The 17,004-nt window shown below is 45.5% G+C and overlaps 1 protein-coding gene across 2 annotated transcripts in view; it reads right to left on the bottom strand.

Annotated features, from left to right (window-relative positions):
- The window catches only part of LOC128945704 (mitogen-activated protein kinase kinase kinase kinase 4-like), an 85,680-nt gene extending 69,151 nt beyond the window's left edge, over positions 1-16,529 (bottom strand). Inside the window, exons 1-2 of one of the 2 annotated variants that reach the window (XM_054289522.1) lie at positions 16,482-16,529; positions 12,056-12,121 (exon numbers count right to left, since the gene is read on the bottom strand). In XM_054289522.1, coding sequence (XP_054145497.1) covers positions 12,056-12,121; positions 16,482-16,523 — 108 coding nt within the window. In that variant the 5' untranslated portion in view covers positions 16,524-16,529. Of the gene's footprint in view, positions 1-12,055; positions 12,122-16,481 lie in introns of those variants that run through there. The other variant, XM_054289521.1, reaches the window with a different exon arrangement.
- Between the last annotated feature and the right edge of the window lie 475 nt (positions 16,530-17,004).

Here is a 17,004-nt window from a genome sequence, read left to right as displayed (position 1 = left end):
ACACTGAAATCCCCTGGCCTAGCCTAGGGTACCTCAGATGTCAGTGAAGCTGCACCAGAACCCTTCCCATGGTTGAGTCTCAAAGCCACTTCTCATTTTCCAAGCTCTGAGCCCTATGTGCTTCCTTTACCTTGTAACAGCAATAGCCTGCCCAAGCAGCTGCATCACATCCAAAGCAGCTGTCAAGAAAGACAGAAACAAAACAGCAAAACAACCTCAACATTCCACAAGGCATCCAGCTAATGCCAGCAACTTGCTGGCTTACGTGTAGAATATCAATTTTAAAAGCTAGCATTTCTGCTTTAACATCTAGCTGTGCTCACTTAAAAAAACCACTTAAAAAGTGTAACTATCCACAAGTTTCCAAAAAATCTTCCTTCTGCAGCTCCTTTGCATATTCCGTCATCTACATCCAGATGCCAAAATACACCACCAAGAGCTCACTGCTGCTTTGGATAAATATGAAATTATGTGCCAGAGGAAAATTTTGCAGGATAAACTAAAACTCTACAGCATTGCCAATGCACATATTTAAATAACAGAAATTTAAATTATTAGGTCTTTATTTACAACAAAAGGGTCATTAAAAAAAACATACATCAAAGTGCATATGAAAACCCCACACCAGAAAAGTCATCTCCCAGCTGCTTTGAATTGCCTTCTACCTTCTGAACCTTCAGGTTCAGGGGAGCACATGAACTTGTATTACCAAAGAGAAGCTCAGCCAGTTTTGTTTTTTTTTTTTAAGAAAACAGAATGTATGGGATTGCACTGCTCTTGCATCCAGTCATGTTTGAACCAGTCAGCCCATTCCAACCAAATCTGAAGTCTCCAAGATGACTCAATTCCTGCATACTTTGTGCAAACCAGAGGAGACAAACTCCTTTCCTCCCTGCACCACTGAGGCTTACAGAAAATGCCTATTTTTGACGTTTGCACAAGAAAATAACCTGACACATTCAGTAACTGAGGAGTTACAGAAAAACAAATACCTAACAAGAAGGGGTTCTGAAATTAGTCACTGAGTCATCTTTGGGGACTGGCTCCCCTGCACTGATCCTGATTTGCCATTTGCTCTGTAACCAGCTGAGTGCAAGGTGAGCACAAAGCACCATCACACACTGTGAGCACTTAACTTCCCCTCTGAATAGGTCAAACAAATGACATCATGTGCAAAGGACTGGAAAAAAACAAGGTTTCATATAATTATTTTTAAAGACCTGGTTTGCATACATGGTTTGACCCAGTTTAATTAGAAATGTTATTTCCAGCTCAATTTTGTTAAGCATGGACATGCTCAGTGGCCTGAATCAGGTTTGTTTGTCATTTTCCTTTCACTGATCCAGCCACACCAGTCATCAAAATACTCATTTTTTGCATATCTCCATTTCTGTCCAATTTCACAGTGGCTTTAATAGAAGGAGTTTACTACTTAGATCTTTGAAAATTTCTGTTTACTTCTGTTACCAGCTCTTCTTTTAAAAAGAGAATTTGTTTTAGAAAAGTCAGCAATTAACTGGAGTAAATTAATATTCATATATCTCATGATCCAATGAGGGAGAACATGAGTTTTATCACCAACTGGTACAGTAAAGGCTGCCCACAGCCAGGGGTGGGTCCAGCTGTGGTTTTGTACTGATATGTGAGAACAGGATTTTGTGGCAAAGCATCACCTCCTACCTGCTGAGGCTTCCTCTTGTTTTCACCAAGGAAAACAAAAAACTATTTTCTGCCAAACCTCAAGAGAGCTGTTGCTGTGCCTCAGCAGCAGGGCCAGGCCCACGCCCTGTTCCAGCAGCCACAGACCCACCTGAGGCACCACAAACCCCAGCAGCACATCTGCAAAAGGCACTGCTGCACTCAGGCAAGCACAGCTTGGGTGGGAATCACAGAAAACCAAAGTGCAAAGCCCTCTGTGTCACCTCCTGCACTGCAGACACTCTTTGCTCATCAAGGGTCCTTCACAAACGTGGGTGTCCTCCCTAGCAGGCAGGAGAGATGTGGGTTATCCTACCACAGCCAGTTCCTGAACACTCCCAGAGAACTGCAGAGTCACCAGCCTGCCCAGGGTGGGGAATGCAGGGCAGCACCTTCCCCATTTCTCTCTCTGATCATGCTCCCAAGTCTGTAAGGAGAAATCAAAATGCATCCTGCAATCTCTAGGGATTTTTCACATCACACAGTGGCTTCTGGCAGCTCAGACAGCAGGGCTCTGTATGATGGCACTCATGCTGCCTGCCTGGCAATAAGGGAAGCAGAAAGGAAAGAAAATCCACTGCTGGATGCTCACCTCACCTCACAACCTTTCCACAAGATCAGGCAGCATTTACATACCAGAGGGCTCAACCAGACAGGCTCCCCATTAAGAAGCACAGTTTACAGACCACAGTGTCATCTCCCGCCCAAAATCCAGTGGCACCTACAATCCCTGTCCAGCCCTGGTGTGCCTCAGCATTGCCTCCATCCCAGCACAGGGATGGGTGCCTGAAGCCTCCCAGCCACCCCTGACAGAGTTGGGCTGCAAGGATATCTCCGCTTCATGAAGAATTGCTCTATTTTAATATTAATAACTTCCAAAGGGAGAGGTCTGCCAGAACAATGTAAACAATGCAGGATACAGCAATCACAAAAGCTTAGCCAGCCAGATATTTCATACACTCCCTCTGACATCCAAATCCCATCTGTGTGACAGACAGGGCAAGTGCCATGCAGGCTCCAGCCATCACCCAGCCCTGGTAAGGACATTTCCCTTCATTCCTGGTCACAGAACCATTTGGCAGTAGGAAGCCAAATGACATTAAAAGGCCTGACCAGGAGTGTGCTGTGACTCTCTGAGCAGCCTCAGGAATGCAGGAGCTGCTTTGCAAACATGGGCAGGAACCTGAGCGCTCACACAGGGTCTGCACAGGCAGATCCCCTCACCAGCATGGAAATACTGCAACAACTCCATCATGCAAGCCAGGGATGCAGGCCATGCAAAGCCTGCCAACAGGTGGGTACCCAGAAACTAACAGTGTAAAGAAAGGAAGAGGGGAACAGAGCAAAGGATGAGTCCAAAATCCTCTCTGTTCTTTATTCTCCAATGTGTGCTATCAGAGACCTGAGTTTTCAGCCTTTGTTTTGTATCTTCCTCTACTCAAAAGAGTTCTGGCTGATTTTTCCAAGTGTCCAAAAGAAAGTTAGTGCATCTCTCTGATCCTTCATCCTTTTCCAGGCACATTTTTGGAGAGCAGGCTGCCATGCATGGAGCCTCTCCCTGTGCAAGCCCTTTCCTGCCAGGGAAGCTGCCCCAGTTGGGCACCCAGCAATCTGCACCCCAAACACAGCACAAACCCAGCCAGGAGCTCCGGTGCCTTTGGGAAACGTCAGGCCTGCTTAGGCTGATCTGCACATGCACAAAAAGCCCAGTGTGCCCTCATCCACCCCATTGACAGCTCAAACCCCATCCTGAGCCATGCCAGGCCTCACTGGGTCCATGGGGCACCCCTGCCCCTCCAGCCTGCAAAACTTGGCTGCCTTCCCTGGGAGGGCAGCAAAGCACAGCCCAGGGCCGCTGGAAACAAACCCCCCTTCATCCCAAAGGCATCCCAAAGCAGCAATGCTCATGCAAGCAGCACTGCAGCTGCCTGCGCTCCTCTGCAGGGCTAAACACAGGAAAGCTGCCAGACCCCATCACAGCAATTTGATTTTCAAAGCACGAGAGATAACGCTGCCCCCCAACTCCTAACTCTGCCCTCTGATCATAATAAAAGGCAATCAGATATCCACTGACACAATTTGGCTTCTGGGGGCAGAATGTTTGCAAGAAGCCTGTTACAATAAATATTTCATGCTAGACTGCAAAAAACAAATATTATTTTTTTCCGCCTCTTTCCTCTTTCCATATAACAAGACAACATAATGAAAAATCTGTGTAAATAATACATTTGAGAATCCATTATCTAAGTCATATGCATATTTATTTCATGATGGTTTTGTTGCATATTTTAGTATAATTGTTCACAGGTTTAAAGCCAAGAGTAAAACAGAAGTAGACAAATCTACTGCAACAGAAATAATTAGTAAACTGGTTACTCTTTTGTTATTTTTAAATACTGGGGAAATGCCTTGCCAAATTCAGCATACTAAATAAGAAAGATATCTACATTTTACTGAACTTGAGGAATTTTCTTTTCAGAAGGCCATCACACATTTCTCTTATGACCTTTTCCTCTAAATATTTCCATTTTTAACAATAGAGATACCAGAAAAAATTGCATTGAAAAGCTCATATCAGATGGAGCAACCACATAGTCAGAAAACAGAATTTAGTAAATTCCAGTCTTCAGTAAACACCAACAAAATGTCAATATTTTGCCAACTGGTCTCGCTTTTGGTTGCAAACACTCCTCTCAGAATATAAAACCAGAATAATTCACATTAATATTCACAATTCATTTTTTCATGCCAGATTATTTCAGTATGACTGTACCTTTTTTCCCCCCAATCTATTAAACATCCTGCTGAATTCAAATGTATGTTCAAATGTAATGTTTTGACATTTCTGATGCAAAGTTTGGAAACGAAAGCTAACTCATTTCTTGAAATTTTCCCACTCTGGTTTCTCTTGCCCCCATGTTTGGGTTGAAGTGAAGCTGTTTTCAAACAGCAAGCTGCTCAGGAAGTGGCTGCTCAGCAATTTTCACAGATCACCTCCATGAGCACACTGATTCCTCCCAACCACAATCCCAAAGTGCTGCACAAGACCAAGGGCTGCCTCATTTTCACAGCTACGCTCACACAAACAGCTCCACTTCCAGCAAATTCATGGTTTTTAGCCATTGTGGGAGGCAGAGGCAAGAGGAGAAGCAAGATCCCCAGAGCCACAGCTGCCCACACCAGCCCCTCTCTTGTCTTTATCAAAAAGTGCATTTTTCACAATCTGGGGGCTCCCAAGGGTGCTGCCCAAACCACACCCAGCTGCTGCACAGGACTAATAACATCATTTATGCAGGACACTGAAAAGGGCACAGCTTGCTGCAAGTGTGTCTCCTGGACTGCTCACTTGTAAGATCTCAAAAGTTACTGAAATTCAGTGTTTTCAAGGGTAGGAAGTAGGGGATGGGGAATAAATGGTCTTTGAGAAGGTGCTTCTAAAGCAAACCTTGAAACCTTTCAGGAATTCCACCAAGGTTCAGAAGGCTACAAGGGCAGACTTATAATACACAAGGACTCTGAAAAATAAAAAGTATACTACAAACAGCTGAAAAGTAGTTCCTTGGTTTGTTTTAGGAAACCAACTGATTTGTTGTTCCCTCTATTATACTTTATTAGCTATTGCCCAGAGGTACCAAAGAAGAACTTTCAAAGAAACACACATGCACTCTTCAGGACATTAAAGCAGGCCTGGAAAGTACAATTCATAAGGAGCTCTAAGAAATAAGAGATAACAGAGATAAGGTGACATGTCCTCACTAGGCTCTAAAATCCTGCAGTTCACTGTGAAATGTAGTTACTAGAGCTAACCTGGCATGGGAATCAGCTCAAACATCTGCAAACAGCACAACAGATTTTTCTGCTGTTTAAAATTAAGTAATGTCATGCCATTCACTCATTAACTGTCAGAGCCATGGCCTTCTGTAGTGCAAATAGACAATTACAATTTTTCCCCCAAGTTCCCCAAATTCATATATCATATGCAATGTAAATAGTTCTGATGGGTCAGATTCTGCAGAGCTCAGGCCCACAGAGCACTGGTCACACTGATGGATCTGCACATTGGTGTGAACCTGGATGCCACTGAGCAGTCAGGATTGCTGAAATCAATGTCACTGGAGAGGTGCTCAAAGCACAGCAAAGTGCTTGAGCAGGGAATTAAGAGCTTGAACTACTTCCCACCATGCTCACATTACCAGCAGTGCATTTTTAGCACATTCTCTTACCTTCAAAATAGTACGACCCAGTGACAAAACCTGAAGGGTTATGCAACATGAGCTCAAAACGCCAACAGTTTAGGATGAAAATGCACTGTACTCTCCCACATGGACTTTTAGGTCCAAAACATGGAGGAGCTGAAAGCAGGAGGCCTGAAAACAAATTATTTGCAAGGATTTTACTACTCTCTAATGGCACATCTAATTATTGTACATTGCTCTGTTCAGCCACAGCCTTTATTGTATAGAGGCACTCCACAGCTGAGAGGTTTTTTTCACATCCTTGCTCTTCTATTTTTGATAAACTAGTTTGGCTCCTAAGAATCTTAATCGAGTTCCTCTGAAATATTCACTAACTAGAACCAGGACTTCACAATTTGCTAATTAATTTCGCATGTTTGATCCATTATTTTAAAATCCAGTGCTGAATATAGTTTGGCCCTGTCATGCAAATAGGCAGGGAAGGCAAGATTAAAAAAAAAACCAAACAGCACCAAATCCCTAAAAACCCCAGCACAAAAATGCTCCTGACTCTGACAACTGAATACACACCATAAACTACCTGTTATATAAATATATATATATAGAGGTGGGGGTTTTTGTATCCTCCAAGTTCGTAATTCACACCCTAATAGGCTGGGTTGATAGTGGGTATGTCTTCAACTCAAAACTGAGATTGGAAAAGACCTCTGGGAACACAAGGTCCCGCCTTCTGCTAAAAGTTAGTTTGCATTAACCAAGACAGTTTCATGTGGACAAGATAATCAGTTCTTCTACTGCTGCCATGATGGGTCTTGCCTTTTTTTTTCTACACCTTTTATGTATTCTCATACCCTTAGCATGCATAATCTGAATTCTTTAAGCCTGGTATTCTCTTCTAGGCCAGGAGACCAAACATCCCAAGGTCCCACAGCTGGAGAGCCCCACACCATCCTGAGAAACCAAGGCTGCCTCTAGAACACATCCTGCAAAGTAGGATTAGACTGTCTGGGGGCGAATACTTTGACATTTCACACTATTAATTCAAGCCTCTCATTGGGACAGCTTCATTAGATATGCTAATGTGCAATTATAAATTTTAAATTTTAATTATAGAATTGTAAACATGATCTACCATGTGTAATTTTAATTTTAGGGCCAAGAAAAAGGCATCACAACTGAAAACCAAAATAAACAGATAGACAAACAAGTACTTTTATCAACTGCTAGTGAAACAGAGAGTAGCACTTTGTCATTTCTATAGAGTACAACTGATTTCCTTTCTTCACTTCTCAAAATCTCAGTGCCTTGAAGACTAAGATTAGCTTGAAAACTGTGACTCGCCACAAATGACAACGAAACAACCTGAGATTATGTGTCATTTTTAACATCTCTGCAGCACTCTGGAGACTCTGAAATTGCATTTCAGCCCCAAGACACAATCTCTGGAAAGTGGCTATTGCTGATCCACTCACAGAAGGCATGGTTTAAAAATTTTCAGCTTATACACATTTACTATCTGGATTATACTGAACGTAATTGTAATGTTTCTTACATTTAGCCCGTCCATGTGCTACCATTAATTATGGTTAACAATACACTCCACAGATATAACACTCCATAACAGCATGGTCTGGTGATTCCACACACTGCCCAGTCTCAAAAACCCCCATGTTCCTTCCCTCACCACTCCCAACTCAATTACAGCAGCCAGTCATTCGGCAGCATGGAATACCAAGAACTTAACAGACTTTCAAATTAAGATGAACTGAAACATTGTATTTGTGTTTTGCTGCCCTCCTGCCATTCCACATCAGCAGCAAAGTAACTCTTAACTCATGTCAGCGATTGAAACAAAATTCAATGCCAAGAAGCAACTGTGTTAAAAAATAACAAAAACAAAAAAACCAAAACCCCATACACTTCCTTACTCAGGCCTGCTTCCTTTTTGTATCCTGAGTCTTATGTGACCACAGAAAAACAAAAATATTGGCTCTGCAGAGCGCCTGCAGGAAGGCAGGGCTGCTTCCAGCCTGCTCAGCCTCAGCAGCAGCACTGCTGCTCCTCCATCAGCTGCATTGCTGGGAATCCACATCTTCCCTTCTGACACTCAGCCCCAAACCACAGCACCTCTCTCAAGCTCCTTGGGCCCTCAGACTCCACTACAGATAAAACCATTTTGCACACTGCAGCTGCAAATCTGTCAGGGTTTATCACCAGCCTCCAAATCATGTGCCAAAAAACATCAGCCCCTGGAACTACCCAAAGACAATGGCCTCTCTTTGCCTAGGCCACTGAAAACTGGCAAGCCCAGGAGAAGGCTAATCCACATCACCAAAAACTAAAGAAGACAAAAGCCCCAGTCAGGTGCCTCTTGGTTATCAGAACACCATTGCTGACCTCACTAAAGCTTCAGAAGGATGAGGACTCTCAGAGCATGGCTGAATGAGAAGGATTAGGAACAATTCCTCTTCATCCTGACAACTGTCAGAGTCTCACAGCCTCCTCCAGAGCTCAGGAAGAACTGTGTGACCCAAACACTTCAAAAATGGCAACCCCTTCAGCTGCCCTCATATCTCTCTTTCCCCGTTTACTCAACAGAAAAATGACCCTGCATTGAAAATTGGAACATAGACAATGCACTAAGAGGCTTCTATGGAAGAAACACTTCCCATCAAAGATTATGAAACTAACAGCAGAAGTCTTTGGAAAAAATATTTCACTTCCCCCAAACTTAGAGTTTAGTTCTTGCTGAACAGACAGGCACAGACCAGCACAGAGCTGCTGAGCATCAGGGGTGAGGGACCAGCCCCAGCCAGCACCCCAGAGCCCACACAGGAAAATCCTGCAGGGAATGGGAGCAGGCACAGAACTCACACAGTGCCATGGCCCAGCACATCCCAGGGACACCTTCAGCCTCCTCACTTCCTCCCAGATGACACTGGCAGTTACATGACACCAAACACTGCTCTGCTCTCTGAGGGTCCTCAATGACCAGCAGCTCTGGAAACCCTCAGAAATGCTGGGCTATATTTGGAGAGCAACTGCTGATGCCCTGCACACCCATTTTCATCCCTGGCCCCAAGAGCACACAGGAGGATGGACAGATCTTGCCAGAATAGTGCATGGGATGTTCAGAAAGTTCTCTTTCCCAAATGCATTCAGTGGAGACGGTGCAGAGACTGGACACAGCCTGACCTTCAGCTCCTCGGCACTGAGAAGACAAAGGCAGGGAAGAGTGAATACTCCCAATTCCCAACCACCAGCAAATGCAGTTTCCAACTACTTCCAGTTCTTCCTTCTGTCAAGTAGGACTGTGCTACCACCTGCCATGGCATTATTCTGAATCACCTCTTACATGGGATTGTTCTTCAGATTCCAGCACACGGAAACCAGGAATTACCTGAAAAACTCACCTGTAATTTCAAGAGATAATGAAGCCTAAGCCTCATGAATTCTGGTTACCATTGGATTTTTTTTTTTCCCATCTAATTCACACTTTGCAAAGGTTGAAGTTGCCAGTTCTGGCATATTTATGTCCTACTACTTCATAAGCTGTCAAAAAAAATCTGCTGGCATTTAGTCAGCTATTCTACACAAATCTTTATAATATTTCTACTCAGCTCTAGCATTGTTATGTGTACAATTCATACCTTTCCATTTCATTTTAAAAGACCCTGAACTAGAACTGGAATAATTCAGTATGAATAATATTCTCCTTCAATAAATCTGTTAAACATGGTTTTCTAAATCTAATGATGAATCCTCAAAATTTTATTTTCATTTTATAGAGTTGCATATATTAAAATATGAATCATCTTCACGGTCAACAAAGCAATTTAGTAATCCTGAATATAAGTTATTTAGCCTGAAATAAGCTTTTCTTTGATTATGTGCAAATTACTATGTGTGGTTTCTGAATGTATGGAAGAATCTAACACCTCAGGAGAATAAAAACATGCTGTAATGATATGAGTAAAGTATATGGATAACAGAGACTACTTTATAACTTAAATATTTATAATCATAAGCTTATACTTCACAAACTGCAAAATTATTCCAGAATTCCATTTGTTCATTCTGTCTGTTGTAGCATTTTATAGATCAGAGGACAGAGTATACAAAAGTTAAAAAGTGAGTATGAGCCTCACTTCTCATGGCCAGAGCTGCAGAAGCAGTGCTCCATTGCAGCTGCCCTCCTCCTGAGAAAACTCCTTTGCTGTGGGTGCAAGGCCAGCACCAGGGAGATGCCACCAGGCACAAAACACCTGAGGGTCTGCAGGAGGATTCCAAACACACTGAGCCTTTGGGCTGGGTGAAAATCCTCCACAGCAGTGACAGAGCTGCCTGCTGAGTGTGGAATGTGCATTCTGCATCTGGCCAGCCTGGCTGTCACCACCAGCTCCTTCAACAGCAGCTGCCACCACCACGATCCCACCAAGAGCTGCTCCATCCCCAGCACAACCCCCGCTGCCCACACTGCTGTCAGAACAAAGTTTAACCATTTCTTTCACCTCAGCTGGGGTCCCACACAGCCCCTCACTCCTCCAGGGCAGGATTCATGAGCACAAAGCTCCCCCCAGCCCTCTGAGACCCCTTCTCCCAGTGCCTTCCTCAGATGTTCCAGCCAGCCCCAGTGCAGAACGAGCAGGGACTGAAACCACCCCACCCCCAGAGCTGTCAGAGCCTGCTCTCTGGCATGCCTGGTGAAAAGCAGCCTTTGGGTGCAATTTTAAATTGCCACTGTCAATATTTCTTGCACATTTTGGCAACTAACATTCTAATGAGCTACATGATGGCTCAAAACATTTTCTTTTGCAGCAGAGAAGCAAACTATGTTGCTCCTTCCTGCCTCTGCCATGATTAAGCAGCTGATTCATACTCAGCATTCATAAAAGATTACTAGATTGAAGCTTTTCTTTCCCAATATAAAATAAATCCAGATAGAAAAAGAAAATCAACTATTTCACAGAACATTCAGGATGTTTGGGATCTTTTCACAGGTAAAAATCAACAGCACCTCTAAACCTCTCTTGGCTTCTAATCTGTCCATGTGAACCCCTGAGCATGTATTTTTGATTCAGTGGCATTAAAAGCAGTATATCTGGATGACAATCTCAGAAACAACAAAGACTTCACCACCACAAAGAGTTACAGAAGATCCTGCTTCTGATATAAAAATAATAATAATTTTAAAAATGGTAGCATGGAAAAGAGACACTCCCCATGATTGCTCCTGTAAAGCTTCTTCCAGAACATACAGATTCAAAGGGAAAGTAAAATGTGATTACAGCAGATCATATCCACACCAGAGGATGGACACCAAAGTGCAGCATGCATTCAGTGCCCTGGGGAAAGGAGAACAGCTCTGCATTGCTGCTCCAGGACCCACAGAGGGAAAAAAGCACAAAGAGCCTGCACACACACAGGACTTGCCAAGCAGGGCCAGCAGTGGGACCTGGGGGAGAAGCAGCACCAGACAGATTTATCCCAGCACCTCTGCTCTTCTGAGGCACCTCCAAGGGCTCAGCATGGCCTTCTCCTTCCTCTGCCTTCCTTCTCTAAATGGGAACCTGGTTCTCTATTTAATCACAGCTATTTCCTCTTCTTAAATCACTTTTAGGGAAAGCTTCACAGTGAAAGAACACTTTCCTAGGCTTGTTGTTGTAACTAAAGTAAGCTGTGCATGGTGCACAGAGTGCTGTGCTGTTTGTGGGTTCTGCTTTGACACCACAGGGACAAAGCAATGTGACAGTAATGACAGAAATCAAAGATTTCATTGCCTCCTGCAGAGCAGGGCTAATTGACACCTTGCTGGCTAAGTTTTGAACTTCACCCAACCCAGGCCAAATTTAGCCATCATTGGTGTAAATTTCTGCCAGACACCTTTTAAATAATTGTGAAAAAGAGAAAATAAGAACAGAGCAGACGGAAGTCAGTACAAAAGATGCTTATGTGACCTGTGGCAGCCAAGAGACATGAAAACAGGACAGAGGGAAAGGCCATGGAATTTCACAGGTAGTACATTTTGCTTATGCAGAAAAGAGAGCAAGACAAACCAGGCTGTTACTGGAATTGTCCACTTTCTTAAATGGTGCTCACTTCTGCTTTAGGTAATAGAGCTTTATCAAGAGCAGCATCCTAAATTAAAGGGGGATCCAAACCTTGTAGACTTGTCCATATGTCCCATTTCCAACAACCTGCACCAGCTCAAATATTCCCGCAGGGTCCTGCAAAAAGCAGAAGAAATAACATTATTTGGATTAGAGCAACCACTTCATAGCAGAAACTAATTGTACACCACCAAAATGAAATATCTGAGGCCCATCTCCTAATATGTTACACACTAAAGGGGAAATTGCCAAATCATGGGGTAAGAAATGCACTAATATTTATGTTTTCAGTCAAGTTTCACAAAATTCTGTATACAAAACAACTTGGTGAAGATTGGCAGGATGGTTCCACAGCAAATACCACAAATAAATGAAGGTGTGTGAAAAATACTAGAAACTCCAGGTTCCTGAGCCTTACCACACTGAGCTAACCTGGAGGCTGAGCTGCTGTGAAACACTTGGTATGAGCAATGCAACAAAGGAAAAACCTAAAGAGCAGAATTGAAAAAATTACACTATAAAGGACCTGAGCCCAGTTACCTTAGTGAAGGGAAATGTACCAAACCAGGCAACCTTAACTCACAGGCAGGCTGAGAACACTCAACTCTCCTGCTCTGCAAACGCAACAAAGTGAATTTGACCGAGGCATTGAACTCTTGGCTTTGAACCCAAACTAGATTGCTGTTAATTTACATAAGAGATTAATGAATCAGGTGATCAGTCCACCATTCCACATGAACCATCATCTACCCCTGTGCTACAGCACAGCTGCTGTGACACCAACACTGCAGCAGGGCTGCAACCCCTCAGGGACAGGGAAGCCTCTTGCTGCAAGGCATGGGCAGTGCTCATTCCTGAACCACTGAGTACATCAAAAAATCTGGTGTTCAGTTAAAACTCACTTGAGGGATTTATTTAAAACCATTAAGAACTCAAGAGATCATTTCTTGGTTTCTGGCTAAGCCATTTATCACTCAGCTCATTTCTTGCCATGGTATCACTGAGAGTGATATATGCTATATAAAATATTATTAACTCCATGTGTCAGTTTTACCACATCTGTTTCAGCAATCCATCATGTCAGTTACTGCCTGTTGGTACTGCTGAGGGATGTGATACAGAAAAACATTATCTCAGAAGTACAATTGCTGTGCCCCTGGTTGCAAAACATCCTTTTATTTAGAAGTATCAAACTATTCTCCACTCCACTTATATGTTAATCTTTTAACATAAGCAATTCTTTCTTCATATTGGATACAGAAATGTTTACCTTGGCAAAATCCCAGTGGAACCACACAGGCTTTATTTCTGAGCAGATTCCACCTTTATTGGCACAATTGTCATGGTAAATGCCAAGAGCTTTCAGAGCAACACAGCCCAGACTTCCATAACTGAAAGCCTTAATGAGTTCATTTGGTTTTAAGTTAAATGAGTTTTAATCTTAAACTTCTTGGACTGTCAATCTTACAAGACTTTTTCTTTTCTTAAAAAAAGCAATGCACAAATCAGATCAAGATGAGTTCTGACCCATGCAGGTCAGTCTGTGTCTTTTTATTACCTGTCACTTATTTTAAAACAAGGCAGTAAGCCCTCTAGACTTAAACCCCAATTCCAAAAGCCCTCACTGAAAAGGAAATCAATGGGAACACTCACACATGGATTTAAGGACAGGCATAAGAATGCCTACAAGACTGGATTTCACTGCAGTTTTCTTTGCTTTCTTCTCATTTCATGTTTTGACTAGTCTGGATATAAAGAAATGCTTTACTTCAGTGGGGCTGAAGGCAGCAAATAAACCATTGCTACTGCTAAAGCAACTGGTGGGTGGCACAAAACCCCTGCACAGAGCTGTGCTGTGGGCATGGTCCAGGCAGTGAAACTCACAGCAGCTCTCTAAGGAACCCTCCCAGTAAGGGCTTCCATGCACAGAATCTACTGCGCTCCATGGAAGCATGAGCAGCACCCTAATTCACACCTGTCCTGCAGAAAGCAGCTTTGCTGAATTAACAAGTGCCCACAGTGCACAGAAACCCAGGGGAACCCAAACTGCATTTTCAACTTGGACTTTCCAACTGCCTCTCTCACTTAACTGTGTGCTGTCTTCACTCTTCTCTAAGCTTATTTATTATGCAACTATAGTAATTTAAGTGCCTCAAAATTAGCTTCTCTTTCCTCTTTCAATATATTTAGTTCTGATTCAGCACACTAATAGTTTGCTTCTAAAGGATTCTGACACTCCAGGAAAGACCCTAACAATTACCTAAATAAACATTAGCTTTTAAGTTAATACAGTGCAAATCCCATCCTGCCCTTGCTAGCAAATTGAGCATTAGCACCTCAAGCCCTCACAGGTCTGAGTGCAGCCAAATACTTGGCCATCTCTCTTCTTTAATCAGGACACCACAGTGAACCAAGCCTTGTGAAGAGTCATAAAGGATATTAATCTGGGCTCTGCTCCTTGGACTGCCTTTGTTTGCTTGGATATCAGCACTGCATTTTTTGCTGGCATTGCTCACAACAGGCCACCTTCCTAATTGTCTTGGAGCCACATATCATTGTTGATGTAGTGCTTCCTCCCAGCTACCACCTAAGCCCACGGTCCAGCTAACCCTTCACCAGCCCAGCTGCTGGATTCCCTTCGAAAGATGCCAAAATTCTGACCTGAACATTCATCACTCTGAGGTTAATTGCCATCACACATTGTACATATGGTGACCACCTTGATTTCCCTCCAGTCCCCTGCAGCACACTCGGAAAGCAGAGCAAGGCTGCTGGCCAGAGGCACCCAGGCCACATCCAGCTCCTCTGCAAGGCAGAATGAAGAGCAGCACGACCAAAATGCACTTTCCACATCCCTGCAGCTAAAGAAGATCCAGGTGTCTGAAGTACAAGTTCTTCCACAGGGCCTCTGGAGCTCAGCAGAGAGTTCAGGGATGTTTAGCCTCTGACTACCCAGGTGAACCCAGCAGGGTTAGGAATCCACAGACCCCTTTCTTTCCAGGGAAAGGGAGAGCCTTGGTGAGCATCCATTTGGAGGGGAGCAAGGCAATCTCAGATTGAAAATGACCCCACTCACACTGTGGGAGGCTGGAGCACAGCACCAGGCAGCTCCCACTGGCCCCACGAACACCTCAGACACAGCAAAGGCAAGGCACCTGTCTTCAAATCATTTCCACAGCTCAGCCTCACCTGCCTCCCATTTCCTACTTAGCACAAACCCCAAACTAAGGCTGCTGCTGTGCTCCAAGGGGTTTCTCCCAAAATAAGATATGCATCCCTTCTCCTGTGCAGGCTGAAATTCACAGTGCTCTCAGCTTTGGAGGCTGTGAATCAGATGGCTCTGTCACAAAGCCTGCTGTCTGCTTTGCAGAATCACTCCTTTTCAAACTCACACTATTTCCTTATTTGTTTAAGAAGATGAGATTCATCTGCTAAAGCCCTAAAGAAGAACTTCCATTATTTTGCCTTACACCTCATAGCAGAGCCAGACTAAACTTCTGCTTGCTTAGCCAGGAGCCTTTTGCCATCCTTCCTAACCTTACTGTCCCTGCTGCTTTTCCTCTTTCTGCCTCCAGTCTGGAACACCCTCCTCGCCATGTGAGCATCGCACAGGCTGCTCCCAGCCCTCTTTCTTTTTTCCCTGATATTTTTAGCAAGTGGCTTGCTTTGGTTTCACTGTCTGGGGATGACTGCTTCTTGCCACAACTGAACTCTTCCCTCCTCTTCTGTCGAGAGCACTCCACAGCAGCCCTGCCTGGGTCGGACGGGTGCTCAGTGCTCAGCTCCAGTGTAAAAAGGGCAAGTGGAACTCGGGCCATCACACACAGCCCTGCCGCTGCTCTGCGGATGTGAAACACTGACAGCACGGCTTTTAACGTGGCCAAAGTTTGGCTTACATTAAAAACATAAGAGGATAACAATAAAAATTCACAAAACTACGTAAATGCTGACTGTTTTAGCTTGGGGAAAGGAGGGGGGCATAAAACATCTCAAACTTCAATAACAACAAAAAGGCCACAAAAGCCAAACAGCCACGCATCCAGAAGCTCCTCGTTTCCCATTTGTTTTGTATTCACAGCACTCACAACATCTTTAGGGATGTCGGTAGGAATTATTCCCTATCCTGGCAGGGAAGGAGCTCCGCGGTGCAGCGCTCCGAGCCGGGCAGAGCAGCGGGACCCCGCTCCGGACAGGGCAGCGGCACCGGGAGAGCCCCGGACAGCGGCACCGGGAGAGCCTGGGGCTGCACCCCGAGCCCCCGGGCATCTCGGTGCGTGTGCGGGCACGGAGCACCGCCCGCCGTCCCCGCTATCGCCGCCGCGGATGCGCCGCGGTCCCGGCAGCCGCCCCGCCGGGCTCGGCACACGGAGCCGCTCCGGGCAGCGCATAACGGGGCTGAGGCTCGCACACGCCGCGGAGCGAGCAGCGGGACCGGCAGCCCCGAGCCCGGGGCAGGCTCCCCCGGCGCAGTCCTTACCCGCAGCGCCGCCAGGTCGATGCCGTCCAGGCTGCGGGCCATGGCTCCGTTAGCGCTGCCGCGGGCGGCCCGCGCAGCGAGCCGGGCATGCCCGGCCGGCCCAGCGCCCTCCCGGCCCGGGCGCCGCCGCCGCCGGCAACTTTAGCCGAGGCAGCAGCTCGGGGAAAAGTTTGCGAGGAAGTGACGTGCGAGCCGGGGGGTCGGGGCCACCTGCGCCGGCGGGCGGGGGCGGCCGCGCTCGGCACCCGGGGCGCGCTCCCCGCGGGCGGGAGCCGGGATCGCCCCGGCGGGCTGGGACCGGGCCGGGGAGTTCCCCGCACGCACCGCCCCGGGAAGGGCCGGGCCGGCAGCGGGGACCCGCCGGCGCTGCGCTCCCGGCGCACGGGGCGATGCACCAGCCGCTAACCAAACCCAAAAGCCCCAAAACTGCAGTGACAGCGTCCAAAGATGAGGATTTATAAACACACGGCTGAGCCACCGCCAGCCCCTTCACCTCGGGTGACGGGCGCTGCGAACACGAGCC

The sequence above is a fragment of the Melozone crissalis genome, unplaced genomic scaffold (genome assembly GCF_028551555.1).
Source record: "Melozone crissalis strain CALT ecotype California unplaced genomic scaffold, PUWL_Pcris_2 ptg000068l_1, whole genome shotgun sequence".
Lineage (NCBI taxonomy): Eukaryota > Metazoa > Chordata > Aves > Passeriformes > Passerellidae > Melozone > Melozone crissalis.
The sequence above is the reverse complement of the archived record's forward strand: the minus strand, read 5'-3'. Positions and strand labels throughout refer to the sequence as shown.